General features: G+C 42.5%; 1 protein-coding gene across 2 annotated transcripts in view; it reads left to right on the forward strand.

Annotated features, from left to right (window-relative positions):
- The window catches only part of HSPA12A (heat shock protein family A (Hsp70) member 12A), a 115,987-nt gene extending 93,517 nt beyond the window's left edge, over positions 1-22,470 (forward strand). For both annotated transcript variants that reach the window (XM_084633437.1, XM_084633438.1), the window contains exons 7-12: positions 10,433-10,604; positions 14,028-14,114; positions 14,711-14,815; positions 15,768-16,026; positions 16,695-16,798; positions 18,079-22,470. In XM_084633437.1, the coding sequence (XP_084489563.1) occupies positions 10,433-10,604; positions 14,028-14,114; positions 14,711-14,815; positions 15,768-16,026; positions 16,695-16,798; positions 18,079-18,713 (1,362 nt within the window). In that variant the 3' untranslated portion in view covers positions 18,714-22,470. The remainder of the gene's footprint in view (positions 1-10,432; positions 10,605-14,027; positions 14,115-14,710; positions 14,816-15,767; positions 16,027-16,694; positions 16,799-18,078) is intronic.
- Positions 22,471-23,025: the final 555 nt, after the last annotated feature.

Raw genomic sequence — 23,025 nt, forward strand, 5'->3', positions numbered from 1 at the left:
GTATTGCTGACTCAGGGGCTGTATGGTTAAGAGAATGACTTTCATTTAAACAAAAACAGGCTTATGCTTTCTGAAATTGAACCAAATTCTGAGGGGTATCTCTCAAACTCACGTCTCTTGCTTAGTTCTCTGAGTGGGCTACTGGCATCTCAGGTCACAGTACAAGGGGGAGATCAGCCCTGTGGAACTGCTATGCTCCCTGCAGCACATATGGGTATGGATTGGGTGATGCCTTGACTCTGTCCCCCTCACGTCTCCCTGCGCTGGCCCGCACATTGGAATCAATAAGGAGTGGGAAGTAAGCTGTGCCAAGTAAAAGACTCATGGAGCTTACTTCCCTTCTGGATCAAGGGAGAACTAGGGACAAAGATTGGCTTCTCTTCTGCTTCTGGGGCAGCTCAGCTTCACAGCTCATGGAGTTAACAGGAGCCTTAACACTGATTTATGACTCAATTCTGCAAACTGTTCTGCACATTGACCCCCACACATCATAAGTGTCTGTCTGCATGGATCTGATTGTAGGAGTTGAGCCCTAGAAGGATCTGCTGATCTATTAATTCTGATGCCGCCTCCTGCAGTTCCAAGTCATCCAAGTCCTTAGCTAATTTTCTTTTATTTAATGAGCCGTTAGCTTCATCACAGTTTGTGAAAATATATTTTCCCTGTATTGTTGCCAGAAGGGTGATACTGTTTCTACAGCGTGGTATTTAAATTCATGTTTTAAAATACCAAGGCATTTTTGCCTACAATAAAATAGCACTCAAGTATCAGGAGACTTCTACAACCTATTCTCTGAGGTAGGGGGAAGAAATTGCTCTTTTCTTCTCGTTCCCCGTTTTTTCCCTTGTGGAACTATCATTGAGGTAGGAACATGCTTTGAGGCCAGTGAATTTAGATTCTCAGCTGTAAATCACTGTGCCTCCGTTTAAGTTACCCAATGGGTATCTTCATTTTACCCAACAAGTTTATAAACTTTAAAACGAAATACCAATCCAGGAAAAATCCCCCCAATCCTACTCCCTTGTACTCTGGTATCTCCCAGAGGGAGGCTGCTTGGAGATATGATCCTGGATTGGTTCTAATGCAGGAATTCCCTTTATTTTCCCCAGCCTCTGTCGCATGGAGATGGGTGCCAGTCTCCTGGAATGGCTCAGTATCGGCTGCTCACACCATCTCAAAATCAATACTCGTAGGAGAGGAGGGATGGTGCAGAGGTTAGGGTGTTAGCCTGGGATTCAGTGGGTTCAATTCCCTGCTCCACCCCAGACTTCCTGTGTGACCTTGGGCACATTCCTTAGGCTTACTTGTCTACACTAGAAAGTGTACAGCTGCTGTAAGATCTCTCATGTAGCTGCTCTATGCCGATGGGAGAGGTCTCTCCCATTGACATAATTAAACCACCCCCAATGAGCAGCAGTAGCTATGTCAGCGGGAGAAGCTCTCCCACAGCAGTGCTTATGTTAGTGTAACTTATGTAGTTCAGGGGGGTGGGTCAGCGACATAAGTTCTGCTGGCATAAGTGGCATTGTAGACGTAGCCTTAGCCTCTCTGTAACTCAGTTCCCATCTGTAAAAAGTGGATAATAGTGCTTCCCTACTTCACAGGGGTATTGTGAGAATAATTACATTTAAAAATTGTGAGGGGCTCAGAGACGAAGGTAATGGGGACCATGGAAATACCTTTTCTATTTAGATGATCAACACATGAATCTCACTCTTGGGCTGCAGGGTCAGAAAATGTCTTTACGCTGAGACAGAGTTGAAGATCTAACAAATCTGTATACTACCTATATCAGGGGCGGGCAAACTTTTTGGCCTGAGGGCCGCATCGGATTTCCAAAATTGAACAGAGGGCCAGTTAGGGGAGGCTAAGCCTCCCCAAACAGCCAGGCGTGGCCCAGCCTCCTACCCCTGTCCAACCCCCCCCCCCCGCTTCTTGCCCCCTGACAGCCCCCCCAGGACTCCTGCCCCATCCACCCCCTGTCCCCTGACAGTCCCTGGAACCCCCACCCCTGACTGCCCCCCACCACCCCATCCAACCCCTCCTCTCATTCCTGACTGCCCCCCCAGGACTACTGCCCCATCCAACCACCCCTTCTTCCCTGTCTCCTGACCACCTCCGGAACCCCTGCCCCTCACTGCCCCATCCAACACCCCCTCTCCTCCTTCCTGACTGCCCCCTGGGGACCCCTGCCCCATCCAACCACCCCTTCTCCCTGTCCCCTGACTGCCCCCAGAACCCCTACCCCTGACTGCCCCCCACTGCACCATCCAACCCCCCTCCCTTCCTGACTGCCCTCCCAACCCCTGCCCCCATTTAACCCCCACTGTTCCTCGCCCTCTGACTGCCCCGACGCCTATCCACACCCCTGGCCCCTGACCACCCTCCCCAAACTCTCCTGCCCTCTATCCAACCCCGCCCCCCCCCGCTCCCTGCCCTCACCGCGCTGCCTGGAGCACCGGTGGCTGGCGGCACTACAGCCGGACCGCCCAGAGCACCAGGACAGGCAGCCGCAGCTCTAAAGCCCCACCGCCCAGAGCATTGCACCGGCGGCAGCGCAGTGAGCTGAGGCTGCGGGGGAGGGGCTGGGGGCGAGCCTCCCGGGCCAGGAGTTCAGGGGCCAGGCAGGAGGGTCCCGCAGGCCGGATGTGGCCCGTGGGCTGTAGTTTGCCCACCTCTGACCTATATCGCTGTACTAATCACAAACCTGGACCTCTCTTAGAGGCAGAGTTGGGGTGGCTAGAGGCATTCCATGTGTGCTGTCAGGACCAAATCCTCAGCGTAATGTGGTTTGACTTTGTGTGAAATGTCACGGTCTTGTAGAGATCTGGCCTTCCTTCAGTGGCTCATTATATTCAAAAGCAGTGTTGCTTGCTCTTTGGCCATGTCACCAGGATGGACCCAAACACCCCAGCACACCCTGTTCTCAAACTGTCCATCGACATGGAGGGGAGTGCATGGACACCCTACCCCTGCCTGGTGCTGCCCTCATAGCCCCCCACAAATATCCATGGATTTGCAGAATTGAGCCAGATCTGGGAACTCCACTACGTGGTGCTTGGTGTGATGCCATAAATGGTGGTCACTAGTTGGCATGGCGGTCTTATGTACACTCTGCCTGTGTTTGATGATGATGGTCACAAAGGTCTAGAGCAAGGGTTCTCTACCTTTTTCTTTCTGAGCACCCCTCCACCCCCAACATGCTATAAAAATTCCATGGCCCAGGTGTGCCACAACAACGGTTTTTCTGCATATAAAAGCCAGGATTGGCGTTAGGGGGTAGTAAGCAGGGCAGTTGCTCAGTGCCCCACGCCACAGGGGGCATCACGAAGCTAAGTTGCTCAGGCTTCAACTTTAGCCCCGGGTGGTGGGCTTGGGGCCCTGGGTTGCAGTCCTGTGCAGCGGGGCTCTGGCTTTCTGCCCGGGGTCCTAGTGAGTCTAATACTGGCCATGCATGGCTGACCCCCTGAAACCTGCTCACGGCTCCCCAGGAGGCACCAGACTCCTGGTTGAGAACCACTGGTCTGGAGGGTAAGAAAGCAACTATATTAATCTGAAGAAAGTGTGGTGACTTTTCACTAGTTGTCGTTATTGTGGTAGCACTGAGAAGCCTCAGCCAGGTTTTGAGTAGCTAGGAATAATTCCTGCACCCAAATTTGCTATTTTCACATCTGTCTGGATTAGGGTTGCCAACTTTATACTTGCACAAAACCAAACACCCATGCTCCACCCCGGTCCCGCCCCCGCTCACTCCATCCCCTTCCCTCTGTCACTCGCTCTCCCCACCCTCACTCACTCGCTCATTTTCACCATGCTGACTCAGGGGGTTGGGGTGTGGGAGGGGGTCAGGGCTCTGGCTAGGGGTGCAGGCTCTAGGGTGGGGCTGAGGGTCTTGGGGTGTAGGTGGGGGCTCTGGGCTGGGACTGAGAGGTTCAGAGGGTGGGAGGGGGATCAGGGCTGGGGCAGGGGGTTGGGGTATTGGGGGGTGTGAGAGCTCCGGCTGAGGGTGCAGGCTTTGGGGTGGGGCTGGGGATGAGGGGTTTGGGATGCAGGAGGGGGTTCCGGGCTCGGATCGAGTGGTTTGGAGGGCGGGAGGGAGATCAGGGCTGGGGCAGGGGGTTGGGGTGTGGAAGGGGGTCAGGGCATGGAAGGGGATCAGGGGTGCAGGCTCCAGGTGGCACTTACCTCAAGCAGCTCCCGGAAACAGCAGCATGTCCCCCCTCCTGCTTCTATGCGGAGGCATGGTCAGGTGGCTTTGCGCACTGCCCCCTCCGCAGTCACCACCCCCACAGCTTCCATTGGCAGTGGTTCCCAGCCAATGGGAGCTGAAAGCTGGCTCTTGGAGCCCGGGCAGCGTGCAGAGCCCCCTGGCTGCCCCTACATGTAGGAGCCAGAGCGGGGACATGCCGCTGCTTCCATGAGCTGCGTGGAGCCTCAGCAGGCAGGGAGCCTGCCTTAGGCCCACTGCGCCGCCAACCACATTTTAGATATCCTGGTCAACGGTGCCTCCAGGGTCCCTTTTCGACCAGGAGTTCTGGTCAAAAACCAGACACCTGGCAACCCTAATCTAGATTGGTACTTATATGGCTCTCATCACTGTAATATCTGGATGCCCGAGAATGGTTAATAGATTTTATTCTTTCAATACTCCTACAAGGCAGTAAAGTGTTATCCCATGTTTACAGAGGGAGGACTGAGGCACAGGGTAGGTAAGTGCCCAAGGAAGTCTGTGACTGAGCCAGGAATTGGACACTATTTTTTGAGGTCCAGTCCAGTGCCTTCCCCATTAGACTGCCATTCCTACATGCTGAAGGCACAAAACAACCATCTCGCGGTGTGTGAATTTGGATTTATACAAATGTTTCCCTTGTAGATGGGGAAGAGTTCTTGGAAGATCTGCACAAGGTGATGTTTTACACCCCCTCAGGGTGTCTGCTTCTAGGTTCTACCCTTTGTATGTGGAGGGGAGATGGGTGAAGAGGGGGTTCCAGGGAGGTTTGGTCACCTATATGTCTGTGGAGGCAGACAGGGGAGGGCGCATATAAAGGGGACTGACTCCAATTAACATCTAATTCTAATAATAGATCAGGACAGTAAATGCAACTGATTAAGCACCATTTTTTGTTGTTGCGCTAATTGAGCCCTCGGTGTCAGTTCCAAAGATACTCGTGTGCTTCCTGGATAAGCCATATTATTTAGTACTGTGGATTTTATTGCTGTTGCCTTTAGTTATCCTGCCTGCAAAATAATGCCTAATGTGTCCTTCGAAAAAGGAAGCATCACTGCGGCCTTTAGTAGCTCAAACAGATAGTATTAGGAACTGTTTTTAAACCTTATGAATGATTATGTATTTCCTAATGCAGCATTCCTTTTGAGTAGGCCACTATGAAATAAATAAAGCCACACAGAGTGGAGTGAATGACAGCATGGTGCATGGCTTTGTGAAATACAGAAGTGTTGATGGTGCTAATTACAGAAGCTTTCAGAGATGGGAGCCACTCACACAGGCTGGTTCGCAGCTTTGTACATGTTCCTTTCTCAAAAGCTCAAATTATGCTGAATATTTCTCTATAGTACTGTCTGTATTTTATTTCATTTAAAAAAAACCTCAAATCAAAACGATATTTCATTATGTCCCGTAACATGGCAGACTAGTCTAGGGAGAAGAAGGGTCGTTCTTGAAAACACTGTGACGATGATAATTCTGCATTTCAAATGACTAAGGACTATTTAGGTCTCTGGAACTACTCAGAGCATCGCTATATTGAGGTAGAATCCAGACCTAAACGTTTGTTAATTTGGAGCCAGTCGAATGCTTTCCAAGCCGGCCAAGAGCTAGACCAATCTGGAAATGTTTGTCAGTCACTAGAAATTATTTCTAACTAACTATCACTAGCAATGTTGTAGGAGTGATGCGCTCCAGTGGTCCCAGCTTCTACAGGCAACAGAGCCAGCTTGCCAAGCTAAGGCCTCATCTGTATCAGCGAACCAACTCCTTGCCCCCAATCAGTTGTCCATGCTACAATGCACAATGGATCTTGGGCTGCTTCTGCAATCCTAAGACTAGGTGTTGGAGCATCCAGAGATCCTTTGGAGACAGAGCGTGCACAGCTGAATGGGAGAGAGGCAGTGGCATGCAGAGGCTCCTCCTTACTGGAATGACATTCACAAAATAAGAAATACCAGTGCTAGTACAAAAACCAGCAGTGCAGCACTGCTGATGGCTCAGTACTAAATGAATTATCCATTTTTATGGCTAGAACCCCCTGTTCACTTGGTGTTACCTGGTGTTTAAGCATGTCACCATTTTCCAGACATACCATGTGTCATTTTTCAAGAAAAGTAGCTGCCCTGCCCCATAGCTAGCAAGGTCTCCTGAGCCCAAAAGGAAGTTATACCTGCATGCACTGAGAATTGTACCTTCAGGTAGGCTACTCATCAAAGACTGCCTGGCTAATTATTGTTAAATATTTGCATGATGCATCATGGTTTCTGTGCGCTCTACACAGAGAATAAAAGCAGAATCCATGGCCACATCCTGAAAGGTTACAATCTAGCGTGGTCCACACTCATTAATTTTCAGAAATGAGATGCTCAGTATAGAAAATAATCTATGTTAAGTCTTCGAGATAAATCCAGTGGTCATTAAGACACAAACTACCGTTGTCCTTGAGTTGGGATAGATTGGCTTGGCTTTTATGTATTTATATTGTAGAGGGAACACCGGTCTGCTTCCGTGATGTTACATAAGTAGCTGAGCTTTATGCAAACTGAGTGGGCTGGGGTAAGGAAGTCCACCCCTCCAATCTTGAGTCAGGATGTGAGGCTGCAGTGCTGTACCCCATAGCCTAGGCTGGAGTAAGAGCCATAGCATCTCCACATTGATCTACGTAGAGTCAAATACCAGGTCCCTTTTCCTGGCCCATCCTGGAGTATTACAGCCCACTAAAACCTAAATCTCCCCCTTTTAATAGTTGTATGTGTGCACATATATTTGAGAGCATGAAAAAAGGCGGAAAGAAAGACACAAAGACAGAAATTACACACAGCCCCAGAGACACATGCCTTACCATCTTCAGCAGCCATATTCTTTTATTCATGTTGACCTTGTCCTGCTCTTCCCTTTACCGCCTGTGCCCAATGCTTGACCACACTCCTTGTGCATGTGTCCTCAACTTACATCATAAACTTCATGGGATAATGACATTGTCTTTTATGTGTCTGTACCAGTCATATTTAGGGTGCTGTAGTAAGGGAAGTTCCAGCACCACATTCCACCCCACAAGTCCATGCTTTCTGTCTCTACATACATGTGTTTGTGTGTGTCACACTGTACATTATATAGAGACAAACATGTATAATCTATTATTGGGAGAGCTGGTATCAACCCCTAGATTTTGGTTGCATACCACTTTTCATGATTAAAAATTCTTGCCATTTCTTTCTTTCTTTCTTGTTTTGAGAAACACTAACACCTCCATGGTTTGCAAATGGCCTTTGAAATTCAGCAGGGAGAAAGTCCTGGAGTTAGAAAAATGCCTTTTCTTTGCCTCACAAAATTCCATTTAGGTTTAGTTGAGTTATCAACTTAAAATTTCCATGTACCTTCTCCTGCATGTGTTCCCCAGGATAACGTTCTGAGTATGTCAAAATGGCTGGACACAAAGCATTCTAAAGAGCGGGTCTCATGCCACTGGCCCTGCCACTGCAGCAGCTGCAACACACATTGTACTGGGAATGCTTAGGAGTTCCTGGAGCAGGAGGAGTGGCGGAAAGAGCTAGACCCATCTGGAATTGTCACCAGCCACATCCCTGGGACACAGTATGTGACCTCGGAATCCTGTCTCCCCTCGAAGGGCAGGAGCCGCTCTTCCAGCTGACGGGGGCCGGAGAGAGAGAAAGCCCCAGGTCAGGCTTCTCCCTGACTACCCACTGGATCCAACACATGGCATCAACAGCCCACCCATCCCCATCCCCCAGGAGATAACAGACTACTGCTGCTTGCTAATGTAGTTAGTCCTATAGCTCAAATAGTAGAAGTCTATGCTGCAATGCTGAAAGTTCAGGTTCAAATCTTGCTGGTGATGCATGGCATGGGGAGGAGGTTATTATAGTTCCATATAACAGAATTTGTTTTTACCTTTTTCTTTTAGAAAAAAATAAACCTAAGAATTTGCCTACAAAAAGCTACATAAAAATAAATTTATTTTGGTTGCAAAGTCACATTCAAATGTTAGGAAATGCCTAATTGACAGTTGAACATGCCACCTTAATTCTGACCATTTGTGCGTCTGCATTATGATATAGATTTTAATTATATTATCACTTAAAATTTTTTCACATACCTTTTTTCCACAGGAACTTTGCCTACTCCAGTGCATAGGTTGGACAGAAAAGGGTGTAACAGAGAGGTTGTGTAGGCAACTATACGCTTATCATTTCCTTTCTTTTAATGTAGTTTTTTTAATATGTAATGTGAGATAGATGTCCAGATTTGACACCCATTCTCATGTTGGACAGTACTTTACTCTATAAATAGCCCCACTGAGTTCAGTGAGACTACTCGTGGCGTAAAATGCTGCCCAGCGTGAGTAAAGGTATCCAAACCTGGCCCGTGGTGAACTGAGCACAGTCCGCAAAGCTTTTATGGTTCATGTGCTTTCAAACCAATGAACAACCTTTGTAAATTTACTCCCATGCCATGGAGTGGGAATTTACTTACCATACAATTTCTCCATTTCACCCTTCCCAGTAGTGGTGGGGAGAGTGATGCTTTTGTTGGAAGTACAGGCCTCTTATGGTTGTTACAAGTGAGAGGAAAAGAACAAGGTGATGAGAAGACAAATGGTGAAACAATCACTTTTGTTGTGCTGAGCAGTCTGGCCTGAGCATTGGCTTATGAACAAGCTTTACTTTCACTTATACCTTCTCATACAAACAAGTTATTTCCCAGCATGTACAACCAGCAGTTGTCTTATTACTATAGTGCAAAGTGTAACTATGTGAACTATTTGGGGTTCCAATGCAGGTCAGCTGTTTTTCCATCTGATCCACTTTTGTTTGTTTGTTTTGTATTTTAAAGGCTTGTTCACATCTTAGGTAATTGTTGTGCCTTTTTCTTTTTTTCTTTTTTTTTGGAAAGCTCTCATGCAGTGACAGTGTCTGTGCATGAATCAAAGCACCCAAAAGTTGCCTGGGAGACTGACAATGAAAACAAATAAATCAAAAAACCATTCTCCTCTTTACCAACATGCTTTAGCATTAAGGAACACAGTTTATCAATAAACAACATTAGCAGGAAAACCTCAACTTGAGTTGGAACTGTAGGAGCTTGGAAATGTCAATGTTGCCTGTCATAAGAGAAAGTCAGAAGCTCAGGGGAAACACCAGAGCTTGTAGGAGAAAAGAAAAGTAAGACAAAAGCACACTTGCCACCTTTTGTGATATTTGGAATTTTTCTTAAAGCCCCAACTCTTGGAGTCATGTGATTACATGAGAATCTTAGGTTTCATGGGGAGGGGCAGAAGTAAGTTTGTAGCCCTTATAGTTGTAGAGAAAACCTTGTAAACATGACCCCTAAAGGCTCACAAACCAGAAAGCAAATAAAAAGAACTGTAAATATGTTGATTTTAAAATTTTCTTGATTTTTAAGCCAGTCTCATGATGTTTTGCGGGTCTGACATATGATTTTGAATGCATGGGTTGGCAATACTTAGTCTGCATCTTAAAACTATTGCAGAATATGGGTGTGTGTAAAGGTGATGGTATTAGAAAAACTCAACTCTAAGTGAAAAGATGGATATCTGGCAAAGGGCATTATACAGATCAGTGACTTCAGGGGACTCCTCTTGCTGGCTTTCTGCAAGAGCTACTGAGGAAATTTCTTCAGCCCCACCACACATGTGAACAAAATTTGCTGGACTGATACAATAGCCATTGTGTTATCCACTTGCTCTGTGTAGTGATAGGATATAAAATAAGAGTGATGCGTTCATCTTATTGTTACAGTGAAAGGTGGGCAAAGGTATTTCTCCGTTTCTTGACAGAAGGTTGGGACTCTTGAGAAGTTTAGATTTAGCTGGGTTAAGAGGAGTGGAGATTGTAGACAGTTTACCCTGGATTTCAACTGTCTTCTCTAGCTCTCTTTCTCTGCCTATTGTACGCGCTCACCTCATTAACTAGATACTAAGCATGGTAAGTGCATGCATCTTCCCCAGTTACAACCTGCAAACTTGTGAAAACTGAAGACATAATTTTTTGCAGGCCAAGATCCTTAGCCAATGGCTCAGCAGCTTTTTAGTGGCATTTAACTTAGAAAAAAATGCAGAGCTGGTTTAAATGTTCATTGTTCACATACCAAACCAGTCTGAGATGAAGACTATCTGGTTACATTTTTTCCTACCCCACTTCTCTGCATGATTCTGTTTCACAGGCAGGAATGGCAACTCCTGAAAACCCCGAGCAGCTGATAATTGCCCTGGAACCTGAGGCTGCTTCCATCTACTGCAGAAAGCTCCGCCTTCACCAGATGATAGACCTGAGCAGCAAAGCACCTGTCAATGGTTATAATGGTAGTGACACCGTAGGAGCTGGATTTACACAGGGTACCTCTTCTACTAACTGACTTGAGATCTAGTACCTTTCGGCTACTTTAGATTTGGTCATTAGGGCAGTTTTCTTACCATTTCCTGTAGATTATCATTGCCTCTTTGTGTTAGTGGAACATTTCAGGCTAGTATAGAAAAACTTCTCTATTTACTTTAATTTGACTATTTTGGGCACTGATCCTGCAAACGCTTGTGCTCAGTGCTTAACTTTAAGCATGCAGGTAGCATGATTGACTTTATTGGGACATGAGGGACTACTCACAGGTTTGAAGTTAAGCAAAGGCATAGTGTTTGCAGGATTGGGACCTTACTGTTTTAATGTAATAGCTAATTGTTTTCTAGTGCAGATTTAACTTTATTTTTGTGAGCCAACCATGATGTGTTAAACTAGCTATATTAATTTAACAAGGGATTACACTTGAATTTGCCATCAGACCTTTAATGTTTCTGGAATTTTTGTCAAAAGTTGGGCACTTGGTGATTTTTGGTTCACAATTACATTGGTCACCATGAAATAGTCAGCATTCACCAGTAGTTAGCAAAACTGTGCTACGTGATACGGCATAGCATGTTCTCTGAACTTCGAACAGAAACTAAGTATTGTGCTTCAGATATCATGGTGTGTTATCTATTGTTACTGTGAATGTTGAGTTTTTACTAGCTCCCATGGTAGGTTTGATGCAGACTCATTTTCACTGAGAGGCAGACTATGGAGTGTAATTTAACTGGTTTGCAGATGGATCATCTTTCACTGCAGAAGTTTTTGAAAACTGTCATTCTGATTGAGTCTGAAGTTAGGCAGTAAAGATGGGACAAGTTTTGATGGTAATGTAAAGATCCAAATTATCTGCTAGTGTAAATTGGTGCACTCCATTGACAGTTGTGGAGTTGTGCCAGTTTACCCCCGCAGAGAATTTGGCAAAAGATCTTATATTTTGCATGTTTTCCAGCTCAAAACAGCAAAAGCAAATGGAAGATTCTGCTAATAAACCCATTCAAAACATTTTATTTCTCCCTGTCCTTAATGGAAGCCATTTTTTTTTAGTTGACAGGATGTGATGACCCAGTTTGCCCCCAGAAATTTCATAATTAATTAAACTGATTGAGTCCTTTTAATAAAATAGCATGTCTTATTTCTCTAGGTGAAATAATATTTAGCCACCACAATTTGAGCCCTGACCATGCCACAAAGACCCTGACGCAGGTTTATTGAATAGTACCCCAGGTAAAATTTTCACCCTAGCACAAAGCTATAAAGAGACTTTGCTCAGGGATGTCTCTTAATGGGCAGGAGGACAGAAGCATCCCTCCTGTGCCTAGATCACAGAACTTCTTCACAGCTGGAGCCTGAGAAACTGTGCACCCCTAAGCAAGCAATTTTTGGCTGGTGCAACCATGTATTTGTCAATGCATTGGTCTTGCCTCTGCACCTGTCCTCTGGCTGCCATCCTTATTCAGAATGGTGTAGCCCCTGCAGAGCACAGTTCTTACAGAACATAGGGTGCAAACCTGTGTGTGGGTTCACACATTCACCCATCCTCTGTGTAGCTTGAGCCACATGCTCAGGACCTTCCGTGACCCCTTACTTGGGCTGCCAGGGCATCTATCCCTATGCAAATGAAAACATTTTCTTGTTTGGTTAAAGGGAGCTACAGGGCTGGGCTGTTGGGCAAAATCTGTTCACAAAGTCATGGGATTCTGTCAAAAGTCTTTTTACAGTTATCTTTCTTTACTTAATAAGGTAAAAGCTGGTATAGACTAAAAGGATTTAATTCAGTTAGAATTAATAGAAACAAGGCGTTGAACGAATTAATTTGGGATTTTATCTAAAATTCAATAAAAGCATGGCAGGTACCCAAGCAAAGCTGAGAAGAGGTCAAGAAGGAAAATCCTTTAAACATAAACAGAAAGAAGCATTTCAAGGACTATTTTAGTGCTGTGTAGTCAAAACAAAGGTTGTAGTCTTCAGAATACTGAGGATAAATTTGCATTAGGAGAGGAAGCATAATCTAATGGTTAAAGGAATGTATCTCAGGTCTGATCCAATGCCTTTTAAAATCAGTGGAAAGGCTCCCATTGACTTCAGTGGGTATTGGATCAGGCCCTTCCTTGGATTCGATCCCTTGTTCTGTTATTGACTCCAGTGTCACTTAACCTTTCTGTGTCTGCTTCTCAACTTGTAAAATGAGGATAATATTATTTGCTTGCATCACAGGAGAACTGAAGTTTTATTCTTTGGCTTTTGATATCCTCTTGATATCCTCAAATGGAAGACACTATAGAAATGTGAAGTGTATTATCATTAGCTAGCAAAATATAAATGTCTTCTTATATACAATAAATGTACCTTTTTTTCTAATATTAGATAGAATTTTTTTAGATGAAATAATATTTTGCTATACCATAGAATGTGTCTGCATTTTTCTGTAGTATCATATAGATGAGTGAAAGTTACATTGGAAATGATTTAGTAGTCATTTAGTTGCACAAGCTAGGTTTAGAAATACTTTAGTGAGACACTTAGCAAATCACATTACATATTTTAAATGTCTTTGTGGAGATTAATGTTCATAAAATGCATTATTGCTATAACTATGTGTTACTGGACTAGACTTCATTTTTAAATCATATGTATTTAAATTGACCTATGCTGGTATATGCAGATATGTAATGGGCCAAATCCTACAGGTCCTCCATCAAGCAAAACTCTAACTGGAATCCAGTGGGAGGTATGGCTGAGTAAAATGAGCAGGATTTACTCCTACAACCCAGGTCCATAGCACAAACCTGACAAAGGCCAAGATTTTCAGAAATAACTAATGATTATGGGTGCTCAAATGGAGATATTTTGAAGGGTCCTAATTTTTAGAAGGGACTGAGCACCTACCCTCCAAAAACTGGGCTCCCTTGAGGCATCTCATCTTAAGCAACCAAAAATGGGGGCACCCAAAATCAGTAATGACTTTTGAAAATCTTGGCCAAAGTGTCCCTTCAATTCCTAGACAGTTTTAAAGTCAAGTCTTGATTATTTTATTATGCTTCAAGTATGCCACCTACTGGCAAAAGTGCATCTTGGCATTTCTAGAACCAAAAAATGTGTCTGTATGTAAATATTTCATTTTGTTAATTAAAAATATAATAAATATGTATTACAAAGAAAGCTTTCTATTATTCTTAGAGGAATATTTGAAATCCAATTATTCTAAGTAAAGAATAGAATATCTGATATTTTTCTTTCCAGAACTCAGTTTGTAAATTCCTAATTCTAGTACAGCAATTTTTGTTCATCTGTTTTGTTAGAACCTTATTGAATGATACATAGAAAGCTCTCATTCTGCTTGTGCTTGCTTCCTGCACTGTATGTCATCAGCTTGTTCCTGCTTTCTAATGCTTAGTAATTTTCTCTCTGTCAATGATTAGCTAAAGAACACATCCGTCGTAATCAGCAGAGCCGCACCTTTTTGGTGGAAAATGTCATAGGAGAGATCTGGTCCGAGTTGGAAGAAGGTAGCGTCCTTTTGTGACTTATCTTTGCTCTTGCTGGTTTTATATTGCTGGCAAAAAACCCAGAAACCTTTCCCATAAATTTGTTATGTGCTTTTGGTATTCTCAAAATGACTGTATTTTCCTTTAAATTACAAAGCATGCTCTGCTCTTAGTCTACAAGGCTGAGCGAGAATTTTGCATGCTCTAGAGAAGCACATATTATTAAGTTGATGGGTTGTAAAAAGGATGAACCCAGATTTTAAAACACAAGCCAGGGCATAATGTCCTCAGAATACACCTCGTAAGTAAGTTGGTACTGTAACATTTCTGCAGAACTGTTCACGCGATGGCACGCACAATTCCACTTATCACAAAGATACATTCTCCCCACATGGGTGCTTAAATCTGTAGCACACAAGTTTCACTTCCATTATAAATCACTGCAAATTATTCCATTAGGAACTGCTAATTTTCAAGCCAGATGTTCCCAGTACACATGTTCATGGCTTTCTGCTCGGGATGCCCGGAGTATTAGTATTTAGTATTGCTTAAGTATTAGTAGACTGTTGTGTTGATGCCGATGAAAATGATGTATGCTTGTTCCTGTTGCTTCATAGGTGACCGGTACATAGTTGTTGACAGTGGAGGAGGCACAGTGGATCTCACTGTCCATCAGATCAGGCTACCTGAAGGACACCTGAAGGAACTGTACAAGGCAACTGGTAAAATTACAAGCGAAATGAGTAGTGAATAATGTATAGTACTTGGAGTTTGATCTTACACCCTTACTACCAGTAAGGATGCTTTAATTCAAAAGGTCTTGCTAATTTCATGTGATTTCTGAACTGCTAGTCAGTAGATAGTGTTAAATAATATTGTGTATATGTTTACTATGAGAAAAGTAAAACATCGCCAGCATTGGTCTGACTTCCATCACTCACACGCTAGCCATCTCTCCTCTCATTTAATCTCTCATAGGTCATCTCTAAACTGTGGTGACCTGCCTGGGCATTTAGGGGGTCACTATATGGCTGGCTGATAGTCAGAACAAAAGATTGTTGTAAAGTCCCACCAGGCTATTAACCGAGTGATTTGTTAGAATAACAGTATTCTCCCGCAGATTCATGTAGAATCACACATGCACCATTAAGTTCGAGAGGTAGAGCACTGAGATGGGTCCATCACCCTGATGAGAAAGGTGTGCCCCTATCTCAAATCAAATGACATGGTGATTGGTCCATGGCCAGGAAGTAAAATTCAACTCCCCAAGTTACATTCCCATCCCCAACTCCAGATCCAGTTGAGCTTTGCCATTAGCTACCTGAGACAATCCCTTAGTTGTCATAGCACCTGGGACCAACAATCCTGGGTTGGTCCTCTTCTGTATGAGTCCTGAACTCTCAGCCTTGGTGACTCCAGTGTCACCAAAGAGGAACCCAGCATATGTCTTTCTCTGTGCAGCAGGGCAACTTATTCATGAATACAAGCTCCATCTTGATCTCCTCATATACAAGAGAGTGTTTCCCTGACAGTGAAAATACACTTATCATGCTCTGGATCATTGCATTTTATCATCTGCTTAGCTATGTCAGTATGATCTGGATTTGTATATGATGGGCTCAAATTCTAATTAGCGACACAATGTGTTAAAGATATGTTTTGTTTCTAACACAGGTGGGCCATATGGTTCTGTAGGCGTGGACTACGAGTTTGAAAAACTCCTGTGTAAAATATTTGGAGAGGATTTTATTGAACAATTTAAAATCAAGCGTCCTGCTGCTTGGGTGGATCTGATGATAGCGTTTGAGTCCCGTAAAAGGGCAGCAGCCCCAGACAGAACCAATCCACTGAATATCACTCTGCCTTTCTCCTTCATTGACTATTATAAGAAGTTTCGAGGTCACAGCGTGGAACATGCTTTAAGGAAAAGCAAGTAAGTAGGCAACTGAACCTGGATAGATTCATAATTAACTACTCACTGCTGGAAAGAATAATAATTAAAATATCCTAATTACAAGTAGCATAATAGATTGTAGTGAGAAAATGTAATCTAATGATGGGAAAATCATACTGCCTCAGATACAGTTACCAGAAAATAAAGTTATATTCTAGCTTTTCTTAAGAGTTTTTTCCGAAACACTTGCATCCTGCTGTAGACGTCTTTCTGCAAGTTCCATTAGACCATCTTCACTTATATGGCACCATTTCCTAAGGTTCCACACTGAGACAGTCTCCTGTATTTCTGGCCATATTCAGTGCGGCTAAGAGTCACCTTCCCATTTATCTGATTCTGGGCTGACCAGAAACCACAAGAGCATCTGGTGTAATTTAAAGCAGCCCACACCAACTGTAGCAGTTCCATAGAGAGTTTCACCCTTTACACACCCTGGGCCCAGCATGCCCTTCATACAGTGGGTTGCAGGAGCCAGTGGGACACAGCTGTGGGATATAGCTGGCCATTTGACGTACCTCAAGTGACGTACTTAATGTAGAGGCTGTAAATCTGTGAATTTCTTGTCAGCCATGTACTACTGCTCAAGTACTGTCTTACTCTTAACATTAGAACTCATTTTAACAGCCTCCTTTGCTCTTTTGTTGCAGCGTGGATTTTGTCAAGTGGTCCTCCCAAGGAATGCTAAGGATGAGTCCAGATGCAATGAATGCCCTTTTCAAACCTACAATTGACCAGATCATTCAACATCTTAGTATGTATCAAGGTGTCATGAGTCTGTGACTGGACGTAAATTGAAGTTTGATTTATCCAAATACTCATCTATCACAGCCCCCAAACTGGGAATTACATTCAGTGGGGTAATTTGACCCCACAAATTGGGGGTGAGGAATTTAAGTCCCCCAAATTACCCCAAAAATTACTATCAGGGTTGCTCCAAGTCAGCTAGTATCTTAATAGATATTTCTAGCTATTCTGTAGCTGTTGACCAGGCAATCAGTACTAAAGCTGCATACATTTTATTTCCTCTTGAGCTTTCAGGAATATAAATCATTAGAAGATTGAAACCTAATTAATAGTCAATATCCTTTCTTTCTTTCTTTCTTTCTTTCTTTCTATTATATATTAGAATATTTGGAATATAGTGTCCAATTTTGGGCATCCTATATGAAAAAAATCATAATTATATTAGAGCACGGCATAATAAGGCAACTAATATAAATGCAGCAAAATAGCTTATATATGAATAGAAAATGAGAGAACTAGGATTATTTTGTTTTGACAGATAATTGAGACAGTATGATTGAAGCGTTTAAACTAGGTACAGGTAAATGTAACATTAAATTTAATAGATATGAGTTTTTTGGATAGACTAGAACTAGAGAACATGGGTTTAAGTAAAGAGGGAACATATGTAAGAAGGATTTAAGGAGGTATTATTTTGCAGGTGGAATACATTTCAGTTGAGAAGGTGGAATCAGAATTATTAATATATTTTAAAATTGGGTGATTATATGTAATGTAATCAAGGGAGCATTAGTCAGTTTTGCCTGGGAATACCTGGCTGCTGTCTTGGATGTCAGGAGCTCATGGGGGATATTTCATCTAGCAGGCTTCCCTCTCTGCCCCCAGACTGGCTGTTGGATTGGTTTGCACAGAAATGTGCCCGCTTTCATCTAGCAGAAAAAATAAAAATAAAAATATGGCTTAAGAGAAAAATAAGTTTTAAAATGTGTATCTGGACTCTACTACTTCAAAATTTTCTTCTGTTTTGAGGGCCCCCTCAGGCACATCCTCCATGTTAAATACAGGACATTTCTCTCCCGAAACAATAGAATCTTTCAGAACAAAAGACACTTTGGAGGTGTCACAGAGTTTATGGAGCCATTCCAGACACATGCCTTCTTTCTGGTCCTATGTGTGGATATTTGTGATGGGGCGCCCATCGTGTCTCTTGCGAGATTATTTCATGGTCTAATCGGTTTTGCCATTAGGAAGTTTTCCTAGCTGAGCAGGCTTTGTCTTTCTGTTTAGGTGACTTGTTTGAAAAGCCAGAAGTAACCAATGTCAAGTTTCTGTTCCTGGTGGGTGGGTTTGCCGAAGCCCCTTTACTCCAACAAGCTGTCCAGAATGCTTTCGGTTCAAAATGTCGAATCATCATTCCTCAGGATGTGGGCCTCACTATCCTCAAAGGCGCTGTCCTTTTTGGCTTAGACCCCGCTGTCATCAAAGTGCGACGTTCCCCTCTGACCTATGGGGTGGGGGTCCTGAATCGGTTTGTGGAAGGAAAGCACCCGCCGGAGAAGCTGCTGGTTAAAGATGGCACACGCTGGTGCACTGACGTCTTCGACAAATTTATCTCAGCCGACCAATCTGTAGCTCTTGGAGAAACAGTGTCACGCAGTTACACACCTGCCAAGCCTTCCCAGTTAGTAATAGTGATCAATATCTACAGCTCAGAGGAAGATAATGTCAGTTTCATCACTGAGCCCAGAGTGAAAAAGTGTGGCACTCTTCGTCTGGATCTCACAGGAACTGATACTTTGGTGCCAACTCGAAGGGAGATCAAAACGCTAATGCAGTTTGGGGACACTGAGATTAAAGCCATGGCCATTGATGTTGCCACTTCTAAGAGTGTCAAAGCTGGTATTGATTTCTTAAATTACTAAAAGTCCCCTCCTACCGTGGTCCATCTGCGAGACTTATTATTTCAGTGTTCCATTTTCTGACTTTCATATATGACACAATCCACTTGAATTTCAGCAGGCTAGATAAGAACAGCCAATAGGTAGAGATATATCAAGGTTTATTTGCCTCTTAAATGGTCTAGTGAGATTTTCAAAAGTCCTAAGAGGTTTAGGAGCACAAGTCCCATTGAAAGTCAATGTTCCTAAATCACTTAGATGCATTTGAAAATCTCACCTCTATTAAATAGTATAAACTTGTCAGGTGCTAAAGATTAAGCTGAAGATTCCAAAATGGTTGCAAAAATTTACTTGCAGGATTGTTGTGGGGATTGGTTATTTGATCAGCACTATCTTCTGACTATGAGAACACATCACTTTTTGCAGTGTTCATTTGTTTTAGGTATTTTGGCCAAATTTTTCCAAATCTGGATGCCTAAAGTTGGGCTCCTAAATCTGTATTTAGGCACATAAGGAATAGAGACCTGATTTTCAAAGATGCTGACACCCACATCTCCCGCTAACTTCACTAGGAATGGACAATATTCACCAATTTGAAATAATCAGGACTCTTCTGTGTTAGGTGCCTGTGTATGGATTTAGGAGCCTAACAGTAAGTACTGAGGTTTGAAAATGTCTGCCTTTATTTCTAAAGCTCTTATTTCTATAAAACTGAACAGCTGTTACCCTGGTTTAGATTTGCAAATTCTCTGATAACAAAGAAACTTTCCATTTTAGGGTTTTTTTTATCAGTATTAATCTGAAATCTATTATTGCATTCTTTGACAAGTTAATCCACTGGTTTATCATTTTGGAAGAGTGCTCAGTTGAGGACTTCCCCAGAAGCGTATACAAGTGAAAAATGGAAAGTTTTCTGGATCAATAATGTTATAAATTTTAAAGTAAACATTTTAGTTGAACAAAATGTATTTTGGAAGTGTGCTGCAGAGGCAGTAAGTAATGTAGGAGACAGAGAACAAAAGCCCCAGGTCATCAATGAGCGCCCGCCAGACACCAGAGTTCAGTGCATGCTTAGGGGTCTGTCTGTAATGCAGGCAGAATACACTACTGTGTGTGGTGTCACCATGCTTTCCAAATGGTACCGCTTTACGAAGATGTCTTCCAACACTCACACAACTGGAGCACCGCAGCTCCAGATAGGGCAGTTTTCATTTTATAAAAAACTACGGACGAGCCAGTTCTGGAACCCTGCATCCCCCATGAACTGGGAAGCTCAGATTCAAATCCAGACCCCCATCTAATCTTGAGGGCTTGGACAAACCTGTAGCATCAGCTGAAAAACACTGATATTTTTAATACTTTTATCATTTTTATTTTAAACAAGGCTGCCCCTTCACCTGCTGCAATGTATTACACTTTCAAGGCATTGAAAGGTTAATTATTTACCGGAACCCTTTTCCTTTAGTTAAGCATAGGTTAAAACCATAGAAGCCATTACTGACGGTTTTTGAAAAAGGAAGCTTTATCAATCACTTTAGTAATTTATGCCCCAATTCTGCACTTCTTACTTGAGGATACTGCTTAATTGGGATTTTGCCTAAGAAAACAGTGCAGGATTGGGCCCTTATATTCTGCCCTTGAATTCTTTGTCTCTCTCTTGCAGAATTCCCTAGTAGAATGTGAAAAAAATGTACTGAATTAAATAAAAAAGGGACTGGAAAATGCTAGTAACATTATCTGGCTAGGTATTTCTTATAGAGTTACAAACTGCTTGCTAGCATTGTTTCCTGCTACTTGCTCTGCTTAAAGTGTTAAATATAAGATTTCTTTAGGTTGCCTTTCCTGGTTTACAAATAAGAGAACCTTTAAGATGAGTTATGAACAATATAATTTTATGTATATACAATATTTAAATACTGTACAGACTCTTTCTTTCTACAGTGCTATTTTCTTGTATAAAAATGCTCTTCGCCTCTGTTGATTGCATTCCTCTGTTAATTTTAAATAACACAGATTCTCACTCAGCTTTTGTAATTATAGGCTTTTAAAGATGGTAAGATATGGAATGTGTAAGGCTGATCTTATAATAATGGGAGAACAGTGTTGGTGTGTCAGAGAACACAACCGTCTTCCTGCAATGCAAGTCAGACCAGTTGAGCATACTACACAGACATGCTAGTCAGTTGCTGGGGTTTTTGTTTCTTGTTTCAAATGGTCACCATTTCATTTTCAAGAATGCATCATGATAATGAATGACTTCTCCTGTAAAATATGTGAAAATTTAGAACTTATGCCTTGAGACTTCAGATATATGACATGTACTTACCCACCTACCTAGGGAAGGCTATGTATCATGACAGATCCAGGCTATGCCAGCCTGCTTGAGTTGTGGATCTGGCCCAATACTTTGTCTAATAGTGCCAAAATATGACTTGCATAAAGAAAAGCAGGTTTAAGATCCTTACATCCAATGTTAAATTATGTGGGTCCAATTCTGCATAGACTTGTAGCCTGCAGAACTCCATTGATATTAAAATATTTACATGGCCTTAAGTCAGTGCAGAATTAAGGCTAATAATGCCTTGTTACATGGATGCAATATCCACTGAATGGAGATCCAGCTGGGATTAATTTGTCCCTTTATTTGTGAGTGTTGCTTTCAGCATGTCAGCAGTGAATGAAGGGAGCTCTGCAGCCCCTCAGAAATGTAGCTCCTGAACAACAGTGATTCTCTGCACATTTTATATTCACCTTTTAAAAGATTCAAACTTGATCCAAGCTTTTTGTTGTTTAAAAGATTTTGTTGTTGTGAAATGAGAAGAGTTTCCACACGTTTGCACCCCACCTTCCTCTGCAATCTAATAGGAGCACTGTAAAACTTATTTTCCCAGAACTGAGGATTGCTGAGCAAACGACCACTCAGTCCCCAATTCATTCCCTTGACCTGACCTCCCCAACCCCTCCCCCCGCAAAATAGAAAGTCTAGCCTTTTAGAATTAGAACTAGAATCTTACACTGCAACTACATGCTGTAGTTTGTAGCCCTTTTAAACAACTTCAAAATATAAGTGGCATATGGAAGCCCATTTTAACAACATAAATTGAACCATCTGTTAGGCTGGTAAAACTGGTATGAACTTCAATAGGACAAAAGTTTCTAATTGAGTTGTTTATGGAATAGACATTCAAGTGTATTCTGAAGCAAATTCCCCGCAGAACACTTATCAATAGGCATTTCAGACTACATTGTGCTATTTTAAGCGAACAAACCCTCCAGTCCTTAAGCAAAACTCCCAGTGACTTCAATGGAAGTTCTGCTTGGGTGACAACTTGAGAGTTTGACCTAAAGTTGCTTAGCTCTAGTTTGGAAATTAGTAGCTTGCTGTGGTTGAGTCTGATGAATGTACAATGATGGTAAAGACAGCATGTATCAGTATTCTTACACCGATTTTTCTATACAGGAGATTGAATGCGTTATTATGAGAAGGCCTAATTACATATTGCAGAGATTTAATAGCTGAGATAAGCTGCATATTTATACTACAAAGTGGCTTAAATGGATGAATGGCATAAAAGTTGTTGGGCATAACATTACAGTACTCACCTGCTTGGAGTATTCTTAAACTATATTATAAAATATCAGTCATCGTGGTCTTGTTCACCTCTCTGTGCAAGATAAATTCAAATTTCACCGACCTTTGGAGCAGTTCACAACTTGTTAGGATTGTACCTGAGTACTCTTGTGTCTTCAAAAGTGTCCAATAAAATACAATAAAGCTCTGGATTTTGTGTGATAGAGTGTTTTATTACAGTTCATCTTTGGTTTTAATGGAAAAATTGTTATAAAAAGTACTGCAAATGTTTTTAGAAAGTAGCAGGTTTTAGCATAGATTTAAATATACTTCTCCTGCATTTGCTTATTTTTTAATGTGCACAACAGAGCAAAGATGGCATAGTTTACATATGTTGTAGATTATTAGGAGACTCCTGCTGGTTGATCCAACTCTCTCTATATTGTTAGATATAGCTAAGGCATAAATGGCTTTGTAATGCCAAAAAGCATATTATGCACTCTTGTATACTGCAAAGACATTATGAACAATGAGAGAGAGCTGGGAAATGGTTGGCAGCACAATTAGAGAAGCACATTGCCACAGCTTCTATGTTTTAAGGTACATTAATTACACAACCTCAAGATATTAATTTGAGTTGGCCTCAAGCCTCAGAATTCAGATCAGGATTATAAATATTCCCCATGTTCAGTGGCTCTTTGTATCTATTTGTATTTGTACCCAAATTCGGTGGCTACAGTTTTGATTTGGACTATTCTAAAGATA

This window comes from Lepidochelys olivacea (assembly GCF_965140295.1).
Source record: "Lepidochelys olivacea isolate rLepOli2 genome assembly, chromosome: 7".
Classification (NCBI taxonomy): Eukaryota; Metazoa; Chordata; order Testudines; family Cheloniidae; genus Lepidochelys; species Lepidochelys olivacea.